The 20,354-nt window shown below is 40.7% G+C and overlaps 1 protein-coding gene across 4 annotated transcripts in view; it reads left to right on the top strand.

The window, feature by feature from the left end:
* The window catches only part of Ctnna2 (catenin alpha 2), a 954,264-nt gene that overhangs the window by 471,400 nt on the left and 462,510 nt on the right, over nt 1–20,354 (top strand). The window contains exon 8 of one of the 4 annotated variants that reach the window (XM_026396077.1): nt 10,692–10,698. The exons of the other annotated variants lie outside the window; for them this stretch is intronic. Within the exon in view, the coding sequence (XP_026251862.1) occupies nt 10,692–10,698 (7 nt within the window). The remainder of the gene's footprint in view (nt 1–10,691; nt 10,699–20,354) is intronic. 4 annotated transcript variants of the gene reach the window in all.

Below are 20,354 nucleotides of genomic sequence, written 5' to 3' on the forward strand. Positions count from 1 at the left end.
GGTATGCAAAATTACTGCTACAGAATTTGTCCCCTCTATTCACTGTGAATTTCTTAGGAAGAAGGATCATGTGCTTTACGTGGGCATCCTCTCAAGGGCACATCCATGACAGGCCTGTCACTTTCTTTGCACAAGGGTTAAGAGTTCAGGCTCTGGAGTTAACTGCTTGTGCTTATATTCTGGTTCCACCACAGGGCCATTTGCACAGTATTAACCTTCCCAATCCTTGACTCTTTCATCTCATCTTTCAAATGAGAGTGAAATGACATATTTAAAGGAATTCATTGACCACAGAACCTGGCAATAAAATTGTTAACTAATATTATTATTAGAGATAAGTGTATGCTGGTAGAATATAAACATTCACAATTCTGGTACAAAATCCAGGATGAGTCTGTCTCCTTTGCGCCTCTGTTGTTCCCTTGATACCATGGTGGCCAATCAATTCTGTGAACCTTAATTTCCATGTTGCATATCTGGGGATAATTCAACCAAATGCTTATTTCCCAGGAGGACGGAGAAGATGGATGCTAGTGTTTATAAAGTTGCTCTGAGCAACCTGAGGAAAATCGCATGTGAAAAGTATTGCTCTCATCATGATTATTAATTGATCTCCTAACCACTCATCAGTTGGAATATGACTGATCCACAGGGTCTGGAGGAAGATTTATCATTTGCCTTCCCATACCTATGGATGTGCCTTTCATTAAATGCAATTATCTCCCAGTGAATGCACACATCTCAAGTCCACTGCCTCTTACTCACTGAAATCATTAAACCTCTTTACAGCAAGGAGCCATCAAAGCCACCTGATGAAAAATTGTCATAGATTAGTATTGGGTTTAATTATACAATATCTGCTCTGGGAGTTCCAAGGATGTTGTTCTGTTATCTCTGCGCCTCTGTTTTGTGTTTCTGTTTTTCTTGGACCATGCCCTCACCTGTTACTATTTTAGAAGATACATACAAGGATCTGGGTTTTTCTGTACCTCTTAGGACTGCTCCATAGGCAGGAGCCTGCCTCTATTAAGAATGGGCATATTTGAGAAGAAGTTAGAGGTAGCGCTTTTCTTTCTGGAAATTCCTACCAAGAGACAGAGCTCCCTAAATTGTTGGTCTTTTTTTCCCAGTGGTCAATTTAATAGATCACTCAATTCCCTTGAAGGGATAATCAGAGCTCTCTTCCTGTAGCCAGAAACAAGCTTAGCAAATAGAGAGTGAGGTTTAAGGTCAGTAAGATTCAAAGCAAGGTGAAAGGCTAAGTAATATAGACCAGACAGTGGGGAAGTCTTGGGGCTCTTTGTGAGACAAAGAGAAGCATTAAAGGGAGGAAGTAAGCTCTTCCGAGATGAATATGTCCCTCCCAAGCTATGCCCCTGGCCAGCCTTAGCACATTTGGCTGGAAGAAATCACAAAGAGGTGACCATGGGTAGCAACAGGCAATATAAACATTTTGGGGGGGGGCATGGAGTATCAGGGGCACTGGACCACTGAGCCACATCCCCAGCCCTATTTTGTATTTTATTTAGAGACAGGGTCTCACTGAGTTGCACAGCACCTTGCCATTGCTGAGACTGGCTTTGAACTCATGATCCTTCTGCCTCAGCCTCCAGAGCCATGGGGATGACAGGTGTGCGCCACTGCACCAGGCTAATATAAACATTTCTATGAACTGTGTTGTACTAGCAAGAGAATATTTAAGGATGCCTTGGGAGCCCCATGAATGGAACAATTAGCCCATAAGAAAGTATAAAATGGAGGTAGAGGGAAAAAGAAGAAATGAAAGGGGCTATTTGGAGTGAAGTGATGGAGCACTTAGCTCTCTAGTTCTAAGTCCCTGGAATCGCCCATGTTTATCTGAAATATCTTCCTTCACTTTCACAGTGCACTGAGGCCAGTGCACAAAAAAGTGCCATTGCATAACCCCTCAGGTGCCTGTCAAGATTAGCCACAGTTAACAAAGCCTCATTCTCCAGTGGTTCACACCTTTGAGTATGTGGGCCTCTGCTGAATGTCTGGGTGGGAAAGCTCCCTGTTCACTTTGGCTTAAAGTGTGAGCATCTGTCTTCAATGAAGGCCTTCCAGAGCTTTCCTCTTGTATTTAGTCACAAGCAAAATGAACATTAGCTAAGGGCAGCAGAAGAATTTCTTCTTAAGTAATTTGGGGTAGATGATAGATTTCATGATCTCATGTAAAATGTGTTCTTGTATTACTCTTTCAAAAAGAAGCAGACAATAGAAAAGAGAAGTTAGAATCATCAAAGTGACAGCAGTCCTCAGTGTAATTGGAAGCTGTGTGGGAAAATGCAGGGGGGAGGGTCATATAATTACAGTGAGAAGTTCTATTTTGCCAAATACTTGAGTGGAAAAATCCGTTTCAAAGACCCAGGCACTTCCTTGTCAAAACATTGCTTTCTATTTTGCTTGAGGGAGAGAATTGAGATTTTTAAAGTCTATTGGCAGGGAACTTAAGGCAGTCACATCTCTGGCTTAGTTCAGTTGGGATTAGCCATCAAATGAAGTACATAGAGCTAGGGATCTTACTGCCAAGTGAGGCAACTGAGGTCAAAGGTTGGCAACTAAGGTCAAAGGCTGTTCTTTGCATTTCATCAAATGTGGCTTCTTTAAGGTTCTGTTGTTTTGTATCATGTAGATTTGGGGGGGGCTCTAATTCGAGTTTTTCATATTTGTACAAATACTATTGATGTAGGTGAACAAAATGTGGTAGTTAGTGATTTGATCCCAGCAGATTAGGATTATATCCAAAAAGCGAATAATGCAAATTTGAGAAGTTGGCAACATGCACTGGTAAGAGGTAACAGATGTCTAATTGGGCTCCCCGGGAAGGCATCATAGGGGTCTTATCGACTCCCCCAGTTAAGGTGCAGTCTCCTCCTGCATGATTCCAAGAAGGATCCATAGAACTGTAAGTCTGTGAAAATTTAAAAAGATTAGTCACAATCTAAACCCGCATCACAAAATGAATTTTGTGTGTTATTAATAACTAACTTAAATACAAGAATGCAGCAACTTACCAATAACACAGTTTCATAACAGTGTAATTCTGACTCCTTCCTAAGTCCTCACTGGAGAATATACAGAACAGTATTGTCCATCTTATTCATGTCTCAGGCCTTGCCAATATCTTACTTTTAAATTGTCGTGATCTAAGTTATTTGACTTTCATTGTCATTAGCTTCTCCAGGTCATTGTGTTTTGTCTATTTGCAGTTGATGGATGATCCTGAGATATTTTGCCTTAACCACATTGTTTTCATTAACTATATTATTGTCAGTTTTCATTTATTTCTTCTTTATTCCTTCACTCATCCTGAAAATATTTATAGTATGTCCAGGTTTTCTTCCCTCTGCATTGTTGATACGATAGGCTGAATAATTCTTCCTTGCAGGAGACTGTCCTAGAAAGTGTTGGATATGTAACAGCATCACTTATCTTACCCACTAGATGCCAGTAGTGCCACTCACTCCAGCTATGACAACCAAAAATGTTGCTAGACATTGTAAAATATCTCTTGAATGGAGGGAGCAAAATCACCCCTGGCTGAAAACTACCATTCTGCATCAATCAGTTTTCTGTAAGTTGTGGATATAGGAATGAAGAGAGCCTTGAAATTGTATAAATACATTCCATATAAAATTTCAATGTAAGAAAATCTCTTAGTTACTAACCTACATGTCCTGTTTGAGATGAATGATCTACACAAAATCTACTCTAGGATTGAGGAAGGAGGAGGATAAATGGGTAAAGGGAAGAATAGTGGAATGAATCTGATCAAATTTCCTTATGTGCATACATAGTGAATATCCCCATTATGTATATCCATAATGTATTAATTTTTTTAAAAAAAACTAAAAATAAATAGAAGAAAGATGGGCAGAGGAAAATGAACAGGGAGGGAGAAGGGGAAGGAAAAGGGAAGTACTAGGAAGTTTTTTGGAGCAAATTATATGCCATGTTTGTATAGTTCTATCAACATGAACCCCAGTATTATGTGTATCTATATTGAACACTAATAAACACAGAAAAATCCAAATGAAGAACATGCATTAGATTAAAAAAAAAGAGTCTCTAATAGTCTTCAACCTTTCAACTTCAATGAAAATTTTAACTGAACTTGTCATGTTAACAATAAATTTGTTAGGCTGTTAAAAAAAATCTACTTGGTGCTAGAAGGATATTTATAGAACCACAAAGCTCTCGGGAGGCACAAAAGGCATTTTCTGGGTTGAGTTCTCCCTACAAGGTCCTTCCCATCTACACTCAAAGCACTTTTTCCTCATTCATCCATTTATCCAATAAATATTTTATTGAGTTGCTGGTTATCCGTCATGTTATTATGGCTGTCTCCTCTTTTCAGTTGGATTAGCTTTTCCCATCATCTCCATCACCAACCACTAGAAAGTTTTTAAAGCTTTCCTTTGCAATGCCGCCTTGCCTCCCCATAGCATTTCCATTTAATTGCCGTGTGTGTCTACTCCATATGGAACACACGGGAGGTCTAGAAATTCATGATTCAATTAACAAGGATTTAATTAGTGTCTACTCTTTGTGAAATAGACAAAAGAGCACAAGAGATGTGTCCTTCACTTGACCATGAGCTCTTTTGGAAGTTGGTATATCTTATTTCAGAAACACTGAGAGCCTTTTTTTTTTTTTTTCCTAGTAGATCAAGATCTACAAGAGGGCACTCACTCTTCAAGGTGGTTGCCACAGGATTTGTAGTGTCCATGGTTGTAGATGTAATATGTAAATGACCTTACAGAAGCAGTTTCTTTTTCCCCCAAACAACTCTGCATTTGCAGCTCTCGCACTTTGAATTCTGGCTTGGTTCCTGTGGTATATTAAAGATGTTGGTGTTCTTTATCACTTCTCCCAGTAATAGGTGGAGTCTCCCCTTAAATCTCTTGAATTTGAACAATAGAATGTGGGAGAAGAAGGTTATGTAACTTCCAAGGCCAGACTTTAAGAGATCTGCAGGATACTTCTCAGTATCCAGCTGCCATCCTGTGAGAACCTATAGTCATGCAGCAAGCTGAGTTTCTCTGATTGACAACTCTAGCTGGATCTTCAAACAACAGTGAGCCTCAACTAGCAGCTTGTGAGTCCATTGTGGATCTTCTAGCTGCCCTGGAACCCCAGACAACATCATATGGAACACAGATGAGCTGTCCCTGCTAAGCTCTGCCAAAATTGCAGAAATGTAAGAAAGTAAATTGGGAGTTTTGTTTTAAGCTATGTGTTTACAGGTTGGGTTTTTACTAATCTCTGGATTCAATAGATAACCAAGATAGTAACTCCTGAAAATTTCTTTCCTCTTAACTCCCCAGCTTTGTGCAGATTGTAGAATCAAAACCCTATTGGCCCAGTTGACTGACAAAAATATGGAGTTTAGACTCAGTTCATCTGAATTTTCCTTTATCCTTGATAAATGAATCAGATCTCAATACTGAGTAGCTCACTTTTGCTCTCACTTGAGTTTGGATTTGGACTACCAAACCCTCATGTCAATTGGCTAACTAAAAATATTGACTTTTATAAGTTATAGGATCAATTTCTAATAATTTTTAATGAGGGAAGACCCTTGTCTTTAATCATAGAGATGCTATCAGAGTACGGTAAAATCTTAAGTTATAAAACGGTGAACTGCTGGGAACTGTGGTCCTAGCAAGGGTGCATCAACATCAGGGAAAACAATTCCTCAGCCACAGTGAACTCCTGTCGGACTCCCCATCAGATTTTCTAACAAAGTCCCCCTTGTAAATCATTTTTAGGGGCTTTGAATCCCTAGCTTTCAGCAAAGTCCTGTTGAGATGCTGTGTATGCTTTTCTTGTATGAAATATTTAATGGTCAACCTGAGCTCCTTAGCAGGCTAATTCCTCCCCTGTTTTATTGGCAGTGCTTTGTGTCAAAATCATTTACACCATGTGGTGGACTTCTCAGCCCCTACCTCCTTCCACCCACCCACCCAGTCCTGTTATGATGTTCATTTGTCACAAGCGGTACTGTGGTTCTGTGGAGAAACACAATTGATAGGCCATCAAATTGCTCCTGACAGAGTAGTTTTAAAAGCTTTTAGAGAGGATGTACAGGGGAAAGTTTTGCCTTCATGGAGTCACTGTGGCTCATCTGTCTGTATTAAATGTCTAACAGTTACACTGAACAAGAATGACATTTTAAATAAGAGTAAGTACTGCTTAACTTTTTAATGTCATTCTTCAGAGCCAAAGACTTGCTTTTTTGGGGGGAGGGGAGGGGTTAATGTACACAGCTCAATTTATAATATAGACTTTTTTTTTCCTTCTTCTTCCATTGCTAATGTCTAAGTGTCTCTATTTGCAGTTTGGTTGAAGGAATCTCTTTCTCTTGAGATGTCTAGATATATATATATTTTTTAAAGAGCATTGGCAGATTTCTCTCTGTACAGGCTTAAAGGTAGCCAGTTTTTTTTTTTTTTTTGAGTCAGAGCTATATAAGGGGCAGCAGAAACAAAAAAACTGCTGAGTCAAGAGATATTGGGAAGAAGGGCTCAGCATGTGAAACGATGGAACTGGATATTAACACGTCAATAGTAAGTGGACAGGACAATCCCAAAGAACACAAATGCCAGATGATTCCAAGCCACGTGGAATTTCCAGCCCTTTCAAAGAATCAGCCACCAGAAGGCAGCTAGGGATGGATGGACAAGATGAGGGACTTGTTCCCACAGCAAATGAACAGTCCAAGGATGGACTGTTTATTGGGTAAATTGTGTTCTGGAGGATCAAGATTTTTCCCAAGCACTTTGCCAAATTTAAGTTCTGTTTCTCTGGGACTTTGAAAGTTTGAAAAAGTATGCCATATATAGATTGTAGTTTTCCTTGGACAATGGAACATTCATCTTCAGAGTAGGAAGGGGAACTGGCATGGTAGCCTCCACAGTTTCCTGAACTGACTTCCCCCCTACAGAACTTCTTCTCTTTTGGTGCCTCAGGAAAACCTCAACATTTTGAATTAAAGAACACAGGTGTTTATCCTGTAGATTGCTAAGAGACATGCTGCCTCGAGAGAATGTACAAGTTATGTTCTAAGACATTTCTCTATAGATGATCATGGGCACATACATCATATCCATTCAATAAGGTTCAACTTCAAGGTCACCTTCTCTGTTCTATACAGTCAGTTATAGTTCCTCCTTTCTGTGTGTCAGGACATTGCTATATTCCCAGACCCTATTGTATTTCATGCATTAGCAATAAGAACGTCCTCTTTGTAGGTACCCTCTGTGTGATATATCTGTGAAACCACAGGCCTGGCAGCACTAATGAAGGAAAGGTCCTCTCTAGGCTCCAGCATTTCAAGCAGCTAATTCCTATCCCAGTCATGTGGGTTAGCTTTGCCTCAAGAAGATCTTCAGCTCTGGATTCAGGGAATAATCAATTAAATTGAATCAGGAGAATTAAATAAACACATATACTTACATGCACACACGCGCACGCACACACACACACACACGGGTGTGTTCCCTTTCTTACAGTTTTATTAGGCAGTGAACCAAAATGTAAATGACCAGTTGCAATTTCAAGGCACAATCAGGACCTTGTTTAAATACAAACACATATGCATGAAAGAGGAATCGTGAACATCAGTGGCCTCACCTGACCTGTTCATCACCTTTTGTGCCCTTACCTGTCCTGTTGGCCTCTTGGGTCTTGTGCTGGTCATCTCCAGGCTCCAGAGGTTATCAGTCCACGGACTTAGGGTTGGATTAGCATGGGAATTTCTAATTGCACCATGAAAAACTTTTTCTGAGACAGCCACATCTGTTGACAGTTGCCACCACTGGTATTGCTGTGGCGTGCCTTCATTTGGCTTCTACATGGGGCACAGGATGATCACATAGGCTGAGGTCACTGGTGCTCATGAATTCTCTCTCTCTCTCTCTCTCTCTCTCTCTCTCTCCTCCTTTCCTCTCAAGGCTACTCTTTCTGACCTCTAAGTTTCATCGCAAACTCTGTGTCCTCTCAGGGATTCTGACTTTGGCTCTCTCGTCACAGGGTAACAATCTCATCAGCCCCTCTCTCTTCAACTGGAGGGCTTTGCAGGTTGCCTAGCTGATAGATACATGATGGTCTCACACATTCCCACTTGGGAGCTATGGAAAATGAAGCTTCTGGGGCAGATCATTGGAATCAGACTGGAAAGGCCTGAAATATCACACCAAAGAATCATGGCTTCTTTAGGCAAATGTAGATCCTCTGTTATTCACATTTTCAATTCCTAGCTACAACTTTGAGAATTTCCATGTGATTGGGAGTCGGGCTTACCATCTCTCAAGGGACCACTTGGGGAGAAAAACCGCAAGGTATGATCATTGCATTTAAATGAACATTGGTGTTGGTTCAGAACACTATACCCTGTAATTGCCTGCTTAAAGCAGAATGCCACGCTGGAACAAAAACTTCACCTGTTTTCCCTGTAAAGCTTCTGAGAACAGATATTTACACTGACACAGTACATTTTTATTCTACTTGGAAAAATATGCCACCCTTTCATTTGCATGCACATCACGGAACCATTTACTCTTTAATGTTAGGTATGATAGCAGGCAGGGAGTCTGCCTGATGTGCAGAGGGAGCCAGTCTCCCATTACTTTCTCCTCTTCCAGGCAAAGCTGAAAACTTAGCCTGTTTCTTGTGGTTAGCTGCCTGGAAGGCATAGAGGGTCATCCCCAGGCAGAAGTAAAGGAGTGAAAGAGGGCATTTGTTCGTGGGCCCTCTTTAGTCTCACATTCTCTATCATTCCTCCTCTATGTCTCATTGCTGTGCCTTCAAGCTGCTTAAGAAGTGTATTTATCTTTCTACTGGATCTATGTATATTTTCCTTCCAAACCAACATGCTGCCCCTCTTTCCTTGTAATTGAGATAGTGAGAGTCCCTCCATCCTATTTTATTTATCTGGGTTAGAGTTTACACCAAACTTAGATACATCTAGAAAAGAAATTCTCCTGAATGTATGGGTCTGATTTTGTTCGGGGCACAGTGTTGAGTCAATATCTTTGGACCAGGAATTCGGGAATTAATGCTCTACCTGTCACTTCTCTTTGAGGCTTGGTTTCCATCACTATGAGATTATTGTGAAATGTATAGCACAAAACACAAAGTAGAGCGTCTTTATATCCATACCACTCTTCAAGACTCTAATGGTGTCCCGGGAATTCCTTCCCAGGGAACACTAAGCATTCCCCAGTGTTTCTTACACAGATTGTAGAAAATACTCATCTTTGGAACACCAAATCTCTGCTACTGTCTTTCTTCCTCTTTCTCCTTATCACTGTGATCCCAGCTAACACCCATGTGGCCTCTCAACCACTAGCACCATGGCCTGCACCACCACTCTTGGCTGAGCATCACCAAATCCCTATGGTTCTTGATGGTCCCAGTTTTCGTGTAATGGTAGAATTACCTGATGCTTTGGCCAGGGTCATCACTTCTGATGTCTGAGGTCCAATCGCCGCTGCCAGTGCTTCCTCAGTTGCCAACTACACTCCTTTCGTTCACCTGCTGTTTCGACAACATTGCTGTTGCCGCCACCAAATTAACAGGCGCTGCTGGCACTGCAGTCATGCTTCCCTTGCTCCTTCTTTTATTGCCGGACTGCCCCGGTCATCAGGCAGATGCCCAGGGGTCTAGGCCAGATGGCAGTCTCCCTTCCTGGGCATTGCAGGCTACCAATAATGGGGAGAGGAGTTCAAGGCAGAACAGTATAAACGACAATGACAGATGGTCAAAAGAATCCAGCGATATCATCTCTTGCCTTTCTAGACTGGTTTTGTAAGACCAAAGAAGACTATTTTTCATCCCCAAGATGCCTTCACAACTTCAAAGTCTATGTGTCCTTCTTTCTTTCCTTCCTTCCTTCCTTCCTTCCTTCCTTCCTTCCTTCCTTCCTTCCTTCCTTCCTGGGGATAGAACCCAGGGCCTTGAGCATGCAAGGCAAGCACTCTACCAACTGAGCTATATCACCAGCCCTCTGAGTCTTTTTAATCGAGACCCAGGACCACTGAGTGAAGGTCAAAAGGCAGATGGCATAAGCTTGTGGCAGATCCTAGAGGAGAATCAAGGCTGGCTGAGGTTCTGTTCCCTGGAAATGCACATGGGAAGCTGTGAACACAGTGCCCCACCTGCATGCGTGGTCCTGTGCATGTGAGTATGCATTTCCAGTATCTAATGTTACTACTGCAAGTTATTCAGAGCAGAGGCTAGTTCTCATTACAATTACATGAGCCCCCGAGCATGTACTCTGATGCCAAGCTGTGGGGTTCCATAAATGTTTGATGAAGAAAATTTTTGTAAAGTTTTCCATTCAGAGCACTTTTCATTATTAAAAGCTCCAAATCATTAGGAACAAAGTGCTTAATATTCCGCAGCAATCTACCCAGTGAGAACATCAAAAGTTACCAAAAAGGGACAAGGGAAATCAAAGAAATGCAAATGAATACAATGTCCCCACCTTGCTTTTATTGTGCTTTTTAAAAAAAAAAAAAAAGATACAGAAAAATTTTCCCACTAACACAAATGTGATTTTATGTTCTTCAATATTGATGAGGTGGGAAATTTATATCTATGCAACCCCAGCTCAGACTTTAACTACTTTTTTTTTTCTTTCTTTCTAGAGTTCAGGAGTCCTTAAGCATGGTTGTTGGGAATTATGTAAAGATGGACCAAAGTAATTGGATTTACCTTGCCTTTTCTGCACCTTCCTTTTAAGAACTCCAGCCCCTCATGTTCTTTCCAAATAGCTTTAGAAGTCCCTAGAGGATTTCAGCTGTTTCTAAAACCAGCCATTTTGATGACTATTTGGGTCTCTGACCTTTCCCTCCTGCTCTCTCAGATCACGATGGTGGAATTTCCAGCATGATCCAGTGTCGAATTTAGCAGCCAGGTCACTGGAGCTCACTGAAGCATTGCCTCTGATGCCTGTAGCTAGGAAAGACACCACTTCTGTGTTTCATTACAAAGTGCTGAGGCCCAAAGCTGGGGTGCCATTCCCCAGCCCGTCGGTATCCCGAGTATCATGAAGGGGGTCTCTCTCCTTCCAAGGATCAGCCTGTGCTCTTCTACTTTATCCATGATGGTCTTCCAGCCTTGCCTGAGTGCCATTTCTTCAGGGCTAAGATAAAAGGTGACACCTTGTTCTAGGTGATCAGGGCTAAGATAAAGGTGATCAGGTTTTAATTAGATACAGCCAATCCCTCCCAGAATGGTATCCTTCCAGGCAAAATGATGCTCATACTAAGGAAAATGTACCCAGTGGTCCTTAAAAAGTGGTGATGGTTGTGGGCTGGGGTTGTGGCTCAGCGGTAGAGCACTCGCCTAGCACATGTGAGGCCCTGGGTTCGATCCTCAGCACCACATAAAATAAATAAATAAAATAAAGGTATTGTGTCCAATTATAACTAAAAAAAGATTATTAAAAAAAAAAGTGGTGGTGGTTGTGCCAGGTGCTGGCCTACTTTGGAAGGAGGGATCTGCCCTTTCTGGAAATAGCAACTGCCTGTTCTTCTGTGCATCAACCCATCTTTCTCTTTACTTTCCTCTTCCTCCTCACTGCTTCCTCTTTTCCCAACCTCCATTCCTGAGGACTAGCTGATAGGCACAACATGTGCCTCGTGAATGAAGCTCCATGTCAGGGTAAAAGGAGCAGAGGAAGTTGGGAATAAGGAAAGGGATATAGTTAATTTTTTAAAAAAAGCAGCAGCAGTCACATCCCATCTGCTTCTAGAGAGTACACTGAATCTTTTTGTGGAATCAACCCAGACTTAGAGAAACGGGCATTGCAGGAACAAGCAGTGGTAGTATTACATTGAAATTGCACTGTTCTCCCTGAAATATGAGAGTGAATTAATTCAGTGTAATATGAAGAACACAAAGTCATATCCTGACTCACCACTTCCCGGCTCTGTAACATTGAATAAGTGACTTACCCTCTCTGAGCTTTAGTTTCTCTTCTGCTATGCGGAGAAGATACTAGTGTCTCTCTCATAGGTTGTGAGAAAATTTTAAATGAAGAAAGGTATAGATCTGGGCCTGGAATAATATTAGTGCTCAGTAACTATTAGTTATGGCTTGGAAATTTGCTATTATAATTGTTATTATTTAGTCCCTGACACCCACATTTAGTTTTGCAGTTTATTTGGTTTGATGAATTTTCCCCCTAGAGATAGTACATATCTTTTTGGCTATTGAGTTTTTTTTTTTTCTTGTTGGTATTTCAGAAGGATATAAAATGGCATCTCAGAAGAGCCTCTAGCTACTGGAAAGGTGAATCGCCAGTTGTTTTAATTAGAAAAGATATTTTCAGGTGATGCCCTGAAGAAGAGATGTTTCCAAAAGAGCTACTGCTAATGTGGGGCTATCTTATCGCACACAGCATGGTTTTCTACAATGCCCAGGGCCACGTTTCAGGAAGAAGCTGAGCTAGGAAATATATTCTAATCATTGAATATGAGTACGAGGGAAAAAGAACTTGGAAACGTGTGACATTAAAGTAATTTTCTTAGGGAAGGAAAGTCATATTCTATTAAGCTCCTTTGATCACATAAATTGTTTAGGTCTCTATCTGGTCTATGGGATAGGGCGGATTGTGTTGAGAAACTAATATCCAATCCTGTGGTTTAACACCACAAAGAGTTATTTCTCACTCCTGAATCCTGCTGAGTGGAGCAAAAAGGGAGAGATCCTGGGGCATCTTCTCAGTGTATTAGCACAGACCTTCCCTCTGAGGGAGTCTCCACCTTTAAGAGCCATTCTCAAACTTTTTAATTTCCTGGAGTCTTTCCGATTCTTATGAAATACATAGAAGACTGATAAAATTGTTATTCTGTGGGTCCTACCTATAGATAGTGAGTGTAGTGTACATTAAAACAGACTAAAAATGGACACCATTTCATTTAAAAGAATAGACCCCTTCCATGTTAATATAAACAACATTCTGTGGAAAATGACTAGATTTTTCCAAAATATATAGTGAGAACAGTGGCTTTAGTTTACATTTCTTTGAGTTGATTTAATGCATAGCTTTAATAAAGATAAGCTGAAGTCTCCTATCTTCTGAATTTAATCCACTATAACATGCTGATTTTCTCCAAGCTGATTACCATATGGACCACCAGCCCAAACAAAGAATAGAGATCACCAGCTTTGAAACCAGGCTTAGGGGGAGAGAAAAATGGTAGCTTGATCTGGCACTCACACATCATGTCCCCTTTTAATTTTGAGGCAAGTGGGCTGGAGGAATTGAGAAACAGTAGAGTCCCCTAACTCGAAATGGTGGAGTTTCACTCTTTGGATTTGCAATAACTACCAATCAAACCAATATTTAGACAAAACACAGAGAGATGTTTGGTGTCACATGCACTGCTGCTGAGGAACAGATCTGTGAAGATCTGTCTAGTGGTGGTGATCCCTTTGGTCATATCCTATAGTTGATGGCACCCATCTTAACTCTCAAATTAGACTAGTATTAAGAACACTGAAGCCCCCAAATTCACCTTCTCAAGTCTTTGAATTCATGAAAAATCTGATGTTCCTGTATTTTTTGAATGAGGAACTCAACAGAAGGGAGAGGAGGATTTATACTTTGTTCCTTCCCATCATGTCTTATGTCCCTAAATCTGGTTTTCTGATTTATCCACTGAATTAGAGTATCCAGACCAAAAAAGGATGGAATGTGTTATGGTTTGGATATGTGGTGTCCCCCAATTGCTCATAAAAGAGACAATGCAAGAAAGTTCAGAGGTGAAATGACTTAGAGAGTGACAGCCAATTGGTGGATTAATCCACTAATATGTATTAAGTGAGTGGTAACTGAAGGGTATGGATAGAGAGACAGGCCACCGGGGGTATGAATTTGGTGTTTATATTTTGTTCCTGGGGAGCAGAACTCTTTCTCTGCTTTCTGATGGCCATGATGGTCCTGAGTTGCTTTGCTGTGCCCTTCTGCCATGATGTTCTGCGTTACCTGGGGCCTCCCAAGCAATGGAGTCAGCCAGCCATGGACTGAACCCCTCAGCCAAAATGAACTTTCCTCCTCTACGTTGTTGTCAGTTTTTTTAGTCACAGTGACATAAAACCTGACTGAAACAGAATGTGAGCTTTCCTTTTTCTTGTTTCAAATTCTGTTCATCTTTACTCTTGGTTTCTGGGTGGGAAAACATGTTCTTCCATTCTCCATCAGAGGGGGATGAGCAGTGCAAACAGCTGCTTTGAATGAAGGCTACAGTGTCCAAAAATGCCCCTATCTTTCTCTCCACTTAGTTTTACTGAACAAGAAGGCAGAAGCATGATTGGGGTGAGGGATACTTCTTTGGCAATTCTCAGTAAGCCTACTATCCTACTAGTCCCATAGGACCTTGAACTTCAAGCATGGAGAACTTAGTTCCTTTCTTCTCAGCACTAGTCCTTAAACACAACTGTAGGACAACTGGAAAAATCCCAGTTGACTGCCTGTTAAATATGTCTGTGTGTTCATCAGATGTGATCATCAGTTGAGTGAAGTTTTTGACTATTTTTGTTTGTTCCATAACAACCAGGGCTTGGGCAAATGAAATGGTTTCTTTTTTTTTTTTTTTTTTCTCAGCTGCTGTAGTGCTGAGTATACTGTAGGAATTAATCCAAGAGAAGGTAGTTACTCTAATTTGCTAACACCTGCTGTGTCTGATAATGTTTGATAAAACCAAAGGGGGAAATAGACACATTTTTAAAAAGGCTTGGTGTGTCTGTGACATTTACTCTTACTTAACACATTTGTGTTCACAGATGCAGACTCCTGGTGCCCCACACACCAGTTCTGCAGCTGCCCCAGGTTGTGTGTGGTTTGAGCCAGGAGGCTGTACTTGCCTCAGCCAGAGATAGGCATGGAGCCTGGTAGAAAGATTGACAATTCTCTTTCACATCCATCAGCATTTAAACTCTCATATCATCAAACTTCTTTTCTTTCTGTACCATGTACCTCACCGAGCCTTCCATGAAAATGTAAATATAAAATTAATCCGCCAGTTAGATAAAAGGCACCTTAATTTTTTTTCTTTTTAAAGTTTAACCTCTTCACTAGTCATTCCTTTAGTTGCAACATTCTAGAATACAAATGTCAGAAATAGCTCCTTCCACTTGGTGAATTGTGAACTAAAGCAATCATCAGAAAACAGGGGCTGCCCCAGGGTCTATGTGCCTCCTGCTTCTGTCCAACAGTCTTCTGGATCAGTGGTCTTTCAACATTTTGACTTAGACACAGCCCCAACAGAATTTTGAAATATCACATACTATATTATACATTAATTTTGTTTATTTTGATATAATTGTCAACTCACATGCCTTTAATATGTAAAAAGTGACACAAAGAGATCTGTGTATTCTTTTCCCACAGTGCTGACATCTGGTAAAACAATGTCCCAACAAGAATGTTGTCCCTGATAAAGTCAAGATACAGAACATTTCCATCAGCCAAGCATGATTTATGTTGCTCTTGCTTCCCTCCCTCTTGCGTGGATCAAGGTCCTGGCTTCCTTGTTGGCCTCCTCTGATGCCACCCTGGTGTAGATGTTGGGACACCTCATTATAGCCTTACAGGGTAGAAGTCTCCCACTCAGCTTTTGCTGGCCTATGTGAGGATGGGGGCACAATTTTTCTGAAGTTGTTTGCCTATACTAAAACTGTAGTGCTTATTATCTTTAAAAAAATCTGTATTAATAGACTTCCCCTTTTCTGGTCCTTGGACTAAATAAAGAAAGCTTTGATTTTGTGGAATCATGATATCATAAGATATCACATATATATCATAAGATATATATTATATATATATTATATATATAATCTTCATTTCTAGTTTCTGTCTTCTAAAATCCTTGGAATTTACTGAGTGATCAGAGTAAGAGAAGCATCCTTGGTTATTCATCCTATCCCCTTGCAACCACTAGTGGGGTATCTCTTGGTCTATGAGAAGCTGTTTACCAGAGAAACCAGCCTTGTTATTAGAGGGTTGGAACTTCTAGCTCCCTCCACATATAGACACCTCAGGAAGGGAAGAGGGACTGAAGATTGACTTAATCATCATGGTCAGTAATTTGATCAACCATGTCTATGCTGTGAATTCTCCATAATGATCCTAAGGGATGGGGTTCAGAAAACTCTGGATAGGTGAACATATGGAGGTGTTAGGGTGATGTGTCAGGAGAGGACATGAAGGCTCCATGCCATATCCCTGCCCCAAATCCAGCCTGTTCATGCTTACCATTTGACTGTTCTTAGCGATAGCCTTTATAATAAGCCAGTAAACTTTGGTGAATGCCACTCTAGTTCCATGAGTTATTCTAGGTAATTAACAAGCCTGAAGAGAGGGACTTGGTTTGTAGGCAGCTCACTCGAAGCACAAACCACAACATGGAACTTGTAGTTGGTGTCTGCTGTGGGGACTGATCCTTTTATGTGTGGGTCTGAACTCATTCTGGATAGCTAGTGTTGTAATTGAGTTGTGGAACACCCAGTTGGTCCCTGGAAAGCTGTAGAACTATCTACGTTTGGTCTCAGAGTAGGAAGCAGTCTCTTTTTCTTTTAAGTTGGCACTTTTTGTGTCTGTGCCTTTGGTGATTCTCAGTTACCAGTCGTCTGAGATAGGTGACAAAAATAAAACCCAGGAAACTCACCCCCATCTTTATTCAGATCCTATAGTCCCTGACTATCCTGATTTCTCTCTATCTCCAGAGTCTTCTTACATTTGTTTCATATATAAATAATGTCCACAAATTTTACTAGTAACTAGAGGAAAAGGGAAAAATCTCACTGGAAGTGAAATCCGTATCTTGTACAATTTTAAGTTTAAATATTTTAATCCCAGTTTGGATAAATATAATATATAAAAGGATCAAAAACATGAAACATCTAGAGTATGAAATAAGAGGGATTGTGATTGAAATAAATATATAATGTCATTGTTTGATTAGTAGGTTTTAAACCACATTATTAACTGTAGTCCACCAAATCATGTGCAATCATGTAAATTGTTTTATCTTTAGGTTTCTTCCAATGTGGTAAAATATGAATCCTGCAAAAGATTCGTTGCATTTAAAAATATACGCATAACCTTAATTGCCTTGGCATTTCTGATTTCTGAATATCTCAAAAATACCCTTTTATGATGCTAGGCTACACTATTCAAGGAAATATGTAGAAAGCATAAAAGGAATGTACCTTAATGAGTTATTAATGAAAGTTCTGGAGGCTTTTCTGGAAAACAATATTGAGATTTTTCCCTTTAGTGCCTAGAGGTATTTTTATTCTCAGGTAGTAATGATATTTATGTTAGCTAAAAAGTTTGTCTTTCTTCATAAGATGGGTAGAATATTGGGAATAAATATGTTAGACTTCTTGGGCAATTTGAGAGACAGTAAATAGAGATAAAAATATGGAACTTAGAACCGGGCATGATGGTGCATGCCTGTAATCCCAGCAGCTTGGGAGGCTGAGACAGAAGGATCATGAATATAAAGCCAGCATTAGCAACTTTGAGGCACTAAGCAACTCAGTGAGACCCTGTTTCTAAATAAAACACAAAATAGGGCTAGGGATGTGGCTCAGTGGTAGAGTGCCCCAAGTTAAATTCCTGGTATTTCCCCCACCACCACCAAATATGGAATTTGTTTTCTTTTTAGTGGAACTTGAATGTAGATCAGAGAAGTTTACATTCCCAAGTCTAATGATATTTACTCTAAACAAAGTTTGCATAACACAGTATCTGTCTCAGCCTGAACGATAACTAGAGGCAGATCTATTTCTCTGCTCATATTTAGAATTTTTCTTGACTGGTGAGCAGGAATGAGTAATGCATGTAATTTGTTTCATTATTTTATTAATGCATTTAGCTTGGGTTTTGCATTCAGCTATTAGAAGAGAAAAAAAAATGCCTAAAAATAAAATAGGCAATGAGTGGTTCTAACTAGAGATTTCCAGTACAGCCTTAGGGAAGTTGTGCTTTATAACACTGATAGAAATAAAGCAGGGGTCTGAGGTTGCTTGTGAAGAAAGCATTTAATCAGTGTGTATTTGTGTGCTTGCATTAATGAAATACTTTTTTTCCCCACTTTTTACTCTTTGCAAATAACCAGGCTAACCCTGATAATGTAAAATCAGTGCATTGGGGAAGAAGGAGGGTATGTGTGCATGTGTGTTGTTTATTCCATAAACTGGATAGCATCAGAGTGGTGAGACCAGAGGAGGGGTGTAGATGGGCCAGTGCAAGAGGAGGGGGGTGGAGGTGTCCTTTCTCAGCACTCTCTTCCTCTCCCACTCAGCCCCTCAGCTCTCAAGAAAGGGAAAATCAAAGACAGGATGATCCTCAAAGAGTCTCTGGCTCAAAGTAGGAACAAGACTTTTATCAAAGCCAATAGTTTGAAACAGGTAACAGACATTGAGGTGCATGCATGTGGGAAGAATTTGAAAGAAAGAAAACATGCATGAAAACCAAATAAGTGAATTCAGTCCCCAACCTGCCCAAAGAAATCACATCTCATTATTCCTGGAGAGAAGTTTAGTATGTGGCGAATGACACAGTCTTAATCCAGTATCTCTATTCCTTCCTCTCCTCTCCATCTTCCTAAAATCCTCACCCTCATTTCTTAGTGATTGTCAAAGTTTTGCATGCACATACCTGGCTGGGGCAGAATGAGTTGTTTCCTGGCTGCTTAAAGCACATTCTTTTATGTAATTAATAGTGGTTTGGAATCATGATTGCCCATTATTGTCCCTTGGGCAGCTTTGTAGAATTTCCAATGGCTAAGCCTCTCTCTCCATATCAGTTAAATCAGATTCTCGCAAGGTGGGAACAGATATATGTATATTTTTAGACTTTCTGAGGTGATTTGAACATACAATGGAAATGAGAACTGCTGATGAACTAGAACATTTCCATTAAAGTTGATTACCACAAACCAAATTTTCTCCTCCCCTTGCAAAACAAGTATGTGACTTCAATAGTATTGACCCTAGAACTGGGCAAGAGGGACCCTCATCCTATGCCATGTGGTTTAGAGACCTCCACTCCAGCCCTCCTGTGACTGTATTTCAATCCACGGCATAAGGAATCCATGGATCTACAGGGACCCATCTCCCCATCCTATACCATGCTCTAGGTACCACTGGAATTGACTGCCCTAATGAGTATGAACCTGCTTCTGAAATTTGTGGAGCTTCTGTCTAGGAACAGAAAAGAGCAATGCTGTGTCCCTCCAGGGCTTCCCATAAGAGAGTTGTGCATAGGGGAAGATGAGAGAATAGAGTTTTGACTTGAGAACTGATGTCCATGGTCATGAGCACAAAGCCCCTCATGATGTGATGCACTCTGGAGCTGGGAGTAGGCAGAGAAGGAGGCTGGACTTGGGATAGTTATGGAGGGGTGAGGTCATAGGTTAAGTCTCTATGGACTGCCAAGGATGGCACTTTAAAGGTTGAAGAAATCCAAATCAGAACCCGGATTTCCTTGTTGTTGTTTAAAGGTACACTCGTTTAAAAAGGAGGATGGAAAATATTTAATAGTTTGATTGATACATAATATTGAAATATTCTGAATATGATATCAGGTTCCCCATATTCACTCTTTGCTGATGTCCAAAATTGCTAAGGTCCAGTCTATTGCTGCCCTATTATAGCCATGTGCCTGGGGGTCCATTTCTGTGGGCCTGTGTTGAGCAGCAGAAGGCAATGGCCTAATGAATGGCTCCCACTCTCTAGTACCGCGCACCTGTCACCCACAGCTTCCTGCCCAGCAGGGGCCCAGCCTCTGTATTGGCTCACTAGCCTCCTGTCCCAGCATCTGTGAGTAATTGCTGCTCTTGCATAGACTCATATTAAAGGGCAATACACATGGTTTTTGGTGACAGATAAACATAATGTCTGGACCTGGCTCTGCTGTATGCCACTTGTGTGATTTTAGGTGATATTCTTGACTTTTCAAGTCCTCAGCATCTTTATCTGTAAGTCAGGGTTAGTGTTAGAAGTAAATAAGAAAACATGTGAAGGCCCCTGGCATCATGCCTAGAGGTAGCAAGAACTCAGTACATAATTGCTTTCCTTTCTCAGGTGAGGCCAATTCATTTAAAAATAACAATTCTGTTTTAACCCTCCCCCGTTTATATTTTCTAGACTAAAAAGCGGAATGGCTTCCATTTTTCTTCTTGTGATATAGTTCCTTACTCTGTCCAGTTCTACGTGTGTGTGTGTGTGTGTGTGTGTGAAGAGTATATCCTTCATATATCAAAATAACAATTAGCCTGCCATCAGGAGACCCAGCTCTTTGAGTTTTTATG

This window comes from Urocitellus parryii, chromosome 12 (assembly GCF_045843805.1).
Source record: "Urocitellus parryii isolate mUroPar1 chromosome 12, mUroPar1.hap1, whole genome shotgun sequence".
Classification (NCBI taxonomy): Eukaryota; Metazoa; Chordata; class Mammalia; order Rodentia; family Sciuridae; genus Urocitellus; species Urocitellus parryii.